At 32.7% G+C, this 11,328-nt stretch overlaps 1 protein-coding gene across 1 annotated transcript in view; it reads right to left on the bottom strand.

Moving 5' to 3' along the window:
- LOC106661662 (DNA-binding protein D-ETS-4-like) overlaps nucleotides 1-7,180 on the bottom strand; it is a 55,656-nt gene extending 48,476 nt beyond the window's left edge. Inside the window, exon 1 of the mRNA XM_024225438.1 lies at nucleotides 7,069-7,180. Within this exon, the coding sequence (XP_024081206.1) occupies nucleotides 7,069-7,098 (30 nt within the window). The 5' untranslated portion in view covers nucleotides 7,099-7,180. The remainder of the gene's footprint in view (nucleotides 1-7,068) is intronic.
- Nucleotides 7,181-11,328: the final 4,148 nt, after the last annotated feature.

Raw genomic sequence — 11,328 nt, forward strand, 5'->3', positions numbered from 1 at the left:
GAGACAGAGTGAGGCAGTGAGAGAGATGAAAAAAGATATGTAGAGAGCAGACTAAAAATATAATTGGTACGAAAACGATATATATATATAAGAGAGAGAGAGAGAGAGAGAGAGAGAGAGAGAGAGAGAGAGAGAGAACGAAGAAATGAATAAATATCGTTTTTATTAACTTTTTAATTATTTTTATCAGCTTATGCTTAATTATATAAATACTCAATTAATTATACACAATTTATTCGAAATGAAAAATCTGTGTCAGTCAGTCAATCTGCTTACAATTGGAATAAAACGGGGAGTCGAAGTCAGGGTAGCTCAAGTGGTAGAGCAGCGGCGTATTTAGCCGAAAGTCGTGGATTCGAATCCCGCCTATGACACAAATTTTTCATTTCGAATAAATTGTGTATAATTAATTCAGTAAATATCGTTTTATTTAAAAGGTTTCGCAAATTTAAGTCACGAACTCGACCTCTGTTACCGTTAACGAGTAAACGAGAGAGATAAACAAAGAACAATATAAAGTTATAGATTGAAAGGTAGAATGATACAAAAATAGATAAATATATTGAGATATAGATAGATAAGTAGATAGACAGAAAGATAGTTATAGAGAAAAAGGAAGAGAACGAAAGAGCGTGAGAGAGAGAGAGAGAGAGTGAAAATAAGATAAAGAAAAGAGGGTGAGAGAAAGAGAGAGAGAGAGAGAGCAAAAATAAGAGAACGGGAGGGAGGGAAAGAGAAAGGAAGAAATAAGGAGAGATAGAGTGAGAGGGTGGGTGGGTGAGTGGGAGAGAGAGAGAGAGAGAGGAGAGTTTAATATCATTAAAAAAATAATAATAAAAAGTGGTTCTACCTGAACTTTAGCTAACACTTAACTCTTTGAGATGAGGACAACTGATTATTAAAAACAATCCTGCACCAAATCTTTCTTGTTCCGGCGTAATTTGTTTTATCGTACATGTTTACAACATAGAACATCGTACTTGGTTTTATTCTAATCAATAGATTGTAAAAATCGATCGATAAATCTACTTACTATTGCTGATAAATGATGAAACTTTAGCGAATAAACCATACGGATTATCCTGGCCCTACTTAGTTTCGTTCCATCAATAAACTATATAAAATTTCCTAATAAATCATGAAAAATTTGTGAAATCTTGTTCCAACATCTACGTACTTTGTAGTTATAGTTTTAATTTCTCCAAAAGTTATAAGGCAATTGCTGATAAATCATGGAATATTCAACAGATGTATAAACTTTACTGTTTATTCTTGGTCCTACCTATAGACTGGACAATTTGAGTCGGAATCATATTTTTAAGTTTAAAGTTTAGAAAACTTCATTGATGTCTACACGTGATTTTTCGGTTTTTCTAATTTGAATGCGTTGAATTGTCTTCTCCTCAAAACGGCTGGTCTCAGATCCTAAGGAAAGGAAGTCCTTAAATAATTACTTGCTCTTCAGAACAACAAGACCGCAATGAGTCACAAACGAGCAGGGTTTGATCAAATACATCAAATAAAGGGCTAAATTGATTATCAGAACATAATTAAAATATTCCGTTGAAGAACTCAGTCGAATCGACTTTCGAAATTTCTACGGATAGTAGAAGAGTCGGATCATATATCGGCGAAGCATTAAGCAATTCAGCAATAGAAGATGCAAGTCTGTTTGGATTATTAAAAAAACAAAAATATAGGAAAATAAGTGTTAGAACAGAATTCTTCTTTTAATAGAAGAGAAAATAACGACCAACAATTAAGAAAAATATTTATGCCAGATGCGGTCTGGTGTGATGTAGGTTTCAGAAAAAACATTTTCTTTATCGTGCCAACGTTTCGATCTTTATTGAGATCATCTTCAGGGCTCAAGGCACTCTCGATACGACACGCAAGAATGGCACAATTACACAGAAGACAAACATGTTGAGCCCTGAAGATGATCTCAATAAAGATTGAAACGTTGGCACGATAAAGAAAATGTTTTCTGAAACCTGCATCACACCAGACCGTATCTCACGATTTCTAAATAAATATCGATTAACGGTCACTAATCACCACACATTAAGAAAAATATATAAATCCATAAATATAAAATAAAACAAAAAAGCTGCTGGGGGGGGGGAGTTCACACGTTTTTTGAAATAATAAATAAATAGAATTTTACCATTTGTCAAAACAATGGCGCATTGATTCAATTCTGCAATAGTTTTAAAAAGGGCTAAGTAGAGAAAAATATAAAAAAAAATTCCAAAATGAAAATCAAGTAGAGGTTTGAAGTCTTTGGCTTTTCATGTTAAAACCTATTTTCATCTCAATTAGAAACTTAGACAAATAGAATTAAATTAAATTCGGAACTATAGGATATTAAACTTTCTCCAAATGCAAGCAAAAATTGTACTTTTTCATTAAACATTTTAAAAAATCCATCCAAAAATGCATCTTTTTGATGTTCATAAAATTACATAAATATGTGAATTTTGGAAATATTATTTATCTAAACCGAAATAGTCTTCCTTTTTTTTTATTTTTCTCTTTTTTCCTTTTGTCTTCTTAAAAATAAAAAAATTGGTTATTGGATTAGACAATTGACATTATTAGTGTCCAGAGCCGTCCTCAGGGATTCATTTAGCATGGATCGATTTCTCTTTGGAATTTCATTGGCGTTACGATTGGAAGTCAAACAGTACACGTTGTGAAGCCGAGAAAACTTGATAACCGACTGCGGGACTGCATTCCAGCGTGGAAGTATAAATTTCAGGGGATGCCGAGACTCCCCAGACGAGAAAGCACCGGTTGGCTCACGAAAGTATAAAATGGCAGTTAAAAAAACTTTATAGAAAAACCTACGATCTACAATCTCTGAGAGTTGAAAATGGAAATATAGGCCAGACGCTGTCGGTCCCGTTAAAATTGTAACTTTATATGTTTTTTACCCATCAACGGTGTTGTATTTCGTAGAAAAGAAATAAAAAGAATAATCTATCAAATTACACAGTCTAATTATTAGAGAGAACGTTAATTATTAATTCAATGTAATTCTTTTAATTTGTATTTATTGTTGTCAATTTTAGAGTAAAAATCATGTTTATCGTTCATGTCGTTCGTTCATGAATGATCGGTGATTTCTGGACATTTTATAAATGCAATTAAACCAAGTTTTCATGATTTATAATTAATTTTTGTATAATTTCTTGGTGAAATAAAACAAATTACCAAAATCATACGATTTATCAGGATTTTCTTATAATTTTTCAGGGAAATTGAATTCATAACGCTAGAGAAAATAGGCATTGATGCAGAATTGTTCTTTCACCAACTATCCAAGATTATTTATTTGTAGATATTGTACAATATATTGATGTAATGTAAACCAAATAGAACCAGGACAGACAGAATAGTTTATTCAACCAATGTTTCACGATTTATCAGTAATTGTCTTATATTGTTTTGAGGAAATTAAATTAGTAACACAGAGAAAGTAAGGGTTGGTGAAGATTAGTTCTTTCACCAACTATCCAAGATTAATTGGCACATATTTTACAATTTATTGACGGAATGAAAACGAATAGGACCGGATAAATAGAATAGATTATTCACCTAATTTTAAGATTTATCAGAAATTGTCTTATAATTTTTGTGGGAAATTAAATTAAAAACACCATGGAAAATAGGCGTTCTTTCACCAACCATCAAAGATTATTTATTGGCACATATTGTGCTGTTTATTGATAGAATGAAAACGAATAGGACTAGGATAAACAGAATAATTTAATCACCTAATTTTAAGATTTATCAGAACTTGTATTATACATTTTGTGGGAAATTAAATTAAAAACACCAGGGAAAATGGACGTTTTTTCACCAACTGTCTTAGATTGGTACGTATTGTGCAACTTATTGATGGTACGAAAACCAAGCAAGGCTAGGATAACTGATAAGTTTATTCACTCAATGTTTCCCGATTTATCAGTAATTGTCTTATAATGTTTTAAGGAAATTAAATTAGTCACACAGAGAAAGTAAGGGTTGGTGAAGAATCGTTCTTTCATCAACTATCCAAGATTATTTATTGGCTCATATTGTACAATTTATTGACGGAATGAAAACGAATAGTTCTAACATAAACAGAATAGTTTATTCACCTAATTTTAATATTTGTCAGGAATTGTCTTATAATTTTTGTCGGAAATTAAATTAATAAGATAAGGGAAAATAGGAGTTGGCGAAAAAACGTATTTTCACCAACTATCCTAGATAGATTTTTTTCCGACAGTCAGGCCAATCTTAAGTCATTACAAAAAGAGCTATCAACATCTAGGCTGGTGGAGGAAACTGTTGAACTTATTAATAGGATTACTACCAGGCACGAGAATAGGGTAACCCTCATTTGGATACCAGCTCATAAGGGACACTATGGCAATGAAGAGGCGGATAGCCTGGCCAAAGAAGGCTCAAATTCTGCGTTTGTCGGGCCACAACCGGTATTACCTCACTCTATAAGCACAGCGAAAGAGAATATCGATAGCTGGGGCATGAAACAATTCCTTAAAGAATGGAATCTGTCCCCCGGACATAGGCAATCAAAAGAGTTTGTGAAGGAAATCAAACCGAAAGAATCGAAATGGCTATTCTCTAATTCAAGGAGGGGAATTAGGAGGCTGATAGGTATCCTGACGGGACATTGCCCCTTGAGAAGACACCTCTTCATAATGGGTATTTTACCAGATCCCTTTTGCCGCTTCTGTGAAATAAAAGAAGAAACGGCACGGCACTACCTCGCAGAGTGTGATAGGTATGCCAGGCATAGATTTGAAACTTTTGAAGGAGAGGACATTGCCAAATCACTCCCCAAGATAAAATGGTCCAAAATCTCGGGGTTTGTGAACAGGTCCATCTACCCAGGCATTTAACCCCTCGGGTCTTGGTCGCCCACCCTGCGTAATATATATAACTATCCTAGATTTATTGGCACATATTGTACAATTTATTGACGGAATGAAAACGAATAGGACTAGGATAAACAGAATAAATTATTCAACTAATTTTATGATTTATCAGAAATTGTCTTATAATTTTTGTGGGAAATTAAATTAAAAACACTATGGAAAATAGGCGTTCTTTCACCAACATCAAAGATTATTTATTGGCAAATATTGTGCTGTTTATTGATAGAATGAAAACGAATAGGACTAGGATAAACAGAATAATTTAATCACCTAATTTTATGATTTATCAGAAATTGTATTATACTTTTTGTGGGAAATTAAATTAAAAACACCAGGGAAAATGGACGTTTTTTCACCAACTATCCTAGATTGGTATATATTGTGCAACTCATTGATGGTACGAAAACCAAGGAAGGCTAGGATAAATGAAAAGTTTATTCACTCGTGTTTCACGATTTATCAGGACTTCTCTTATAGTTTTTCCGGGAAATTAAACACTAGAGAAAGTAAGTGTTGGTAGAATCGGTCTTTCACAAATAATCAGATTGTAATATTTTACAATTTATTGACGGAATGAAAACCAAATATGACCACGATTTATTAGTAATTGTCTGGTAATTTTTTGATTAAATTAAATAATTAACACCCGGGTAACCAAGACTTTGTACTGGTCGGTTCTTTCACAATGTTTCTCGATTTACCGGCAGGTTTTGTACAATATTTTTGAATTAAACAAATAACAACAATGTATTTTTGTATCATTGCTGACGTGAAAATACCTTGAACTTGAATAAACACAATTTGCGTATTAAACAATTTACTGATATTTTATTGACGTTATGAAACCGATTTCTCCAAGTTTACTGGGTTTGTCGAAGTCCCGTATACTAACGAATATTTGGATTGTAATTTTGAGTTATTTACGGATTGGAATGAAAATAATGGTACCTGTTCGATGTTTTTAAAAATGAATTCTCATTTCGTAATATTAGCTTGAGTTTACAGCTTACGATCTCAAACTTTCACATAATCTCCCAAAAGAAAAGGACTAAAAGCTATGAGCAATTATTGAAGACAATGACGAAGGCAAATGATTGCACCTTCTTATAACTTTCCAAATGGCTCAGCACGATTTTGAAATAATCGTTGCTTAACGGAAAAAATATTTTTGAACTTGTTTGCTCTTAAATTTTGGTTTATAAACATAGATGTTTAAACGTATTAGCCGTTTATAGGGATTTATCTAATCTTGACTAATTATTTTTGCCTCTTTTCCTGTGTGCTGTTGGTTTCTTGAAATTTTTAAAGCGCAAATTCAAATTTATTGAGAAAAGTGCTTTTATAAGTGAAGTTTATGGTTTAAATTTATAGTCGAGAGTTGAAACATTTGATATTTGGGTTTGATTTTTTGAGGGGATATGTGAACCGACCGAAGGACTTTTCTCGACCTTGCGGCTTAAACGTGTTAAAGGCTTAATCAGATGTTCATCTCGTTTAAACCGATAATCGCCGTGGCCCCGCCTCGTCTCGCTTCAGCCATAGGCACAATTTAGCCGAGTAACGGGGAGGGAAAGACGAAGGCGCGGCCGCACAAATCCCCACTCCGCTTTGACCTTCATAACAGAGAAATCAAAAGAAGCCTAGGTGGGAAAAAGTGCAAAAAAGTTCAAAAAAGAAAGAATAATTATTACAGTCGTGACGGCGGTTTTAAAGGCGCAAATAAATTTGCTCTTTTGCAACTTTTGTGCGAGTCCCCTCACGAGAAGGCAATTGGTGCTGGAAGGCATACCGCGAAAGTGAAAATCAACACTTCTTTCAATTAAACAGTAAATAAAACCAACAAACAAGCAGACATACGTTAAAAATGTCTAATAAATTGTATTTAAATATTATTCAACATTAGTCAACAAATGAATAATAAATAAATTAATTATTGCCCTTTGCTCCTTCTTTCTTACGACGTTGCAGTCTCCGGCGATTCAGTGCGTTAAAGTCTCTAGTGTCAACATATCCTGAGGTCCATCATAGAAGTTTATGTTTTGATCAGTTTTTTTATATCAAAAACCAATTGATCTAGATAAAACAGACGCGTAAAAAAATGTAATCTGGATTTACTTACAGTTTCGAACATGCTTGTCGTCTGAACCATCTCCTTGTTTGATCTCACATGTAATTCAGCTTATTACTTTCCTGATACCTGTCACTCTGAGTTGCACTGAGTTACTGAGTATGGAAGTTGAGCGCCCCTCCAGTCTTCTTACCACCTCCTTCTTCGCGGGCCGCGGAATCGAGGGCCGTGGGGGAAATTATGTAAAGGGGTGGCTTGTTAGTTGTAAGCTATTATTATTTTGCCATTTTGAAATAACTCGTGGCTTTTTTGTCTTTTTGCTGTTGTTTCGCTTTTAGGTCTAGATCAATTACTTCACGTTGGAGTTTGTTCTTCATCAAAAACTTTCCGCCGTGACTTCATCCTGATTAAGTCTATCATGTAAAGCAAAAAATATATATTTAATTTTGTCAGGAAATGGTGTTACTACTTTCCTTGAAACGTACTTTTACTTGTGCACTTCTTTCGGGACCACCGCCATGCTAATGAATCCCTGAGGACGCTCAGGACACTAATAATGTTAATTGTCTAATCCAATAACCAATTTTTTATTTTTAAGAAGACAAAAGTAAAAAAGAGAAAACTCAAAAAAAGGAAGGCTAGTTAGGTTTAGATGACAAAAATAATAATTCCAAAATTCACATAGTTATTTAATTTTATGAACATCAAAAGGATGGGGATGCAATTTTTTTTTAAATGTCAATGAAAAAGTTCAATTTTTGCTTTATTTGGAGAAAGTTTAATATCCTATAGTTCCGAATTTAATTTAAATCTATTTGTCTAGTTTCTAATTGAGATGNTGGATATATACAGAGATGATCCCATCTGCAGATTATGTAATGAGGAAGAGGAAACAGCCACTCATATCATCTTCGAATGCGAAGCAACAGCTCAATGGAGGTTTAACCTAACGTACGGAAAAAACTTAGGGAATCAAATTGCAGCAGCAACAGTCAATGACCTAATACTTCTAAGAAGAAGGATTGAGTCCATTGACTGAACTAAGGAACTAGGAACTTATTAGCCAGAAGGCTGCGTGCCTGGGGAGTACAAACCCCTCTTCCTAGTATCCTTTTCTACCATACCGTACTATCCCTTATTAACGTAGTGAATATTTATAAACCATCCCAACATGAGAACACTTCAGCGATAGAGACAAGACCACTCCCAAAAGCTCTATTCTAATTTCTCTGGGCCAGACTGCATCAAAACACAGGGGGGATAGGCAGGCTTCACTACCAAAAGCTTAATTAATCTGTTTACTCATCCATAAATTCTGCTTAATGAATTCCCAGTATAAGTCGTAACATGACTGTATTAGAGCAAAAAAAAGATTAGTTTTTTAAATTTAATTTTCATTATATCTAAATCCATATATGTTTAATGGTCATAATTGACCGTATTAATTATTTCAATTATTATTCTTTTTATCTAAGGTCTTGGTGGAATGAAAAAGTTAGTATCGCCTTCAGCTGAGGGTTCGAATATTGCTGGTGACACTAACTTTTTCATTCCACCAAGGCCTTAGATAAAACGAATAATTAATAGAAATAATTATATATGAAAATTATTTTGTATTTTTTACCTTTACAAAATTTTGGATCTCCAAATCAACTTCAATTTAAGTATACTGTACTTATCCATTTTACAGTTGTTCTACTAAATTTTCTGAGTTTCTTGTAATTGGTAAACAGAAACAAATAAGAAATATAATTGTTTTTATTTAGTACTGGATTCTTCTCTGAATTTGAATGATTTAGTCCTTAGAAAAAATAATAAATAAAAAGAGTAAATAAGAACTTAAGCTAGTGAAGGGAAAAAGAATTTCTTCCTTTCCAAAACAGTGTACTTTGAATTTATTGGATTCACTAGTTTTCGTGGTCCGCTCGACCAATTAATAATATCTTTCAATTAATTAAGGTTTTTAGTTGAGATAGAAAATTAAGTGTCACGAGTGGGATTCGAACCCACGAGCTTTATCTCAACTAAAAACCTTAATTTATTGAAAGATATTAATTGGTCAAGCGGACTACGAAAACTAGTGAATTTAATAAGTTAAAATGAAGTATACTTCATTAAAGCTCTCCATGGCCATTTCATTTGTCGCCGAGAATCAAACAGATTACACATTTGAAAAATGGCAAAAAGGAGGGAAAATTCGAAAGGTTGGGTTGAGATGGGAAGTTAGTGTCCGAGTGGATCGAAGTCATGATAGCTCAAGTGGGTGGAACAGCGGCATATTGAGCCGAAGGTCGTGGGTTCGAATCCCGCTCGTGCCATTGACTTTATCTCAGCTAAAAACCTTAATTAATTGAAAGATATTAATTGGTCAAGCGGACTACGAAAACTAGTGAATTAATAAGTTAAAATGGAGTATACTTCACTAAACCTATCCTATGGCCATTTCATTTGTCGCCGAGAATCAAACAGATTACACGACATTTGAAAAATGGCAAAAAGGAGGGAAAATTCAAAAGGTGGGGTTCTGGTAGGAAGTTAGTGTCCGAGAGGTTAGAAGTCACGATAGCTCAAGTGGTAGGGCAGCGGCTTATCTAGCCGAAGGTCGTGGGTTTGAAAATTCCACACATAACACTTTTTTATCTCAAATAAAGATAATTTATTGGTTTATTTTGGACACTATTAAAATTTCAGAATGGAACTGGAAGAACGAGTGGATCTGAAATTATCCCTACTTTACTTTTAAGCTCGATAAACATAAAAAATCTTCAGAAAAAAGTGATTCCTGAGGGCTTAACGCCCAACTAACTGTTGGCTGTAGCGAATGAGGGGTCAAGCCACTTTACAATATACATTTTTATACTTTAAATTAAAAAAATAAAAATAAATAGCAAATACAAATTCAACCCCCAAACCATTTGTTCACCATGGTCCCCGTAAACTTCACAAAAGGTTAACTATACAGAAATTACACAAAAATTTCCTTGATAATTTTTATTATTAGTACAATGCTAGATTAATACATAATCCTATCTATTATATTTATATAACAATAATAAACAAATATAATATTGTGGGCTGTTAAGCAAATATGTGTGTGAATATATATTTATACGTATTATATAAATATTTATTTATATAAATACTTAGCCACTATACCGGACAAAAAATTTTTCTTGCATTTATTTTTAACTTTCAAGACACAATTTGCCTAACGTGAACCTATATTTACAGGACAGCGTTTTACAGCAATGCTTCGCTAACATTGCTAACATATACATATCCATATTCATGTATAACATAATCTTGTAAATACAACTAATATTGCCACATGTTTAAATATTGATGAACGAAGGCAAGGAAACGGCATTATTAGGCTGTTTTATTTTCTTCTTCAATTATTAAATTTAACAAAAAAAAAAATCAAAATTATGAACTTTTTCTCCCTTTAACTAGCAAGCTTAATTGATTCTTTGGCCTACTTTCAGTCGTTTACAATAATTTTAACGCCTTATTTTCCAAAATTATTCGAATCAAATTATAACTGGCGTAAATTGCGTATAATTTGCCCGTTCTGTTATATACACTTATCTGAATAGCATCGTACTCGAGAAATTTAAAATTGAATATATTATTTATATTAATTTTAAGCTCTTATGATCCTTTTTTTAATAATTTTATTGCCTAAATGAGCCATTGCTATATTAGTTTTGATTATAACAAGTGTTAATTAACAGTAATTAAAATAAAATGGCATTTATATAATTATTTGTCAAGATAACAGAACAGAACAAAATAATTATAAGTGAAATCATATTTAATTGATAATTTGCAGATGATAAAACTGAAGAAAAGCAAATGGGTACAAAAAAGCCTATATTAAAAATCTTTTAAAAACCAGGAGACTCTAAAATCGTGCGACTATTTAGAAAATAATTGTAAAAATTATTTAAACAATTACTTTTTCTTGAAAACACAATGATTATACATGAACATTTTTTTAATTATTTTTAAATGTTTCTTTTTATTATCAAAACAACAAACAAAATTCTGAATATATTATCAAAGGAAAAAATGGCATGTGTTGAACATAAAACAATAGCAGAATCGTAAAGTTACGCTATGACGTGCTGTTTCTATTAAAATATGTGTAAAATATGTTTATATAATGCACACTATGTGCTATAAATTTCATATTGCTTCACCTTAGAGTAAATGAAGGGAGAGAACTTTGTCGTTATGGCTTAAAAACTGCAATAAAGCACAAAGCTCTAGTTTTTTTTATGTGTGTTAATAGAGTTACAGCTTGCCTCA

The sequence above is a fragment of the Cimex lectularius genome, unplaced genomic scaffold, assembly GCF_000648675.2.
Source record: "Cimex lectularius strain Harlan isolate CLEC.00 unplaced genomic scaffold, Clec_2.1 scaffold29, whole genome shotgun sequence".
In the NCBI taxonomy this organism is placed as follows: domain Eukaryota; kingdom Metazoa; phylum Arthropoda; class Insecta; order Hemiptera; family Cimicidae; genus Cimex; species Cimex lectularius.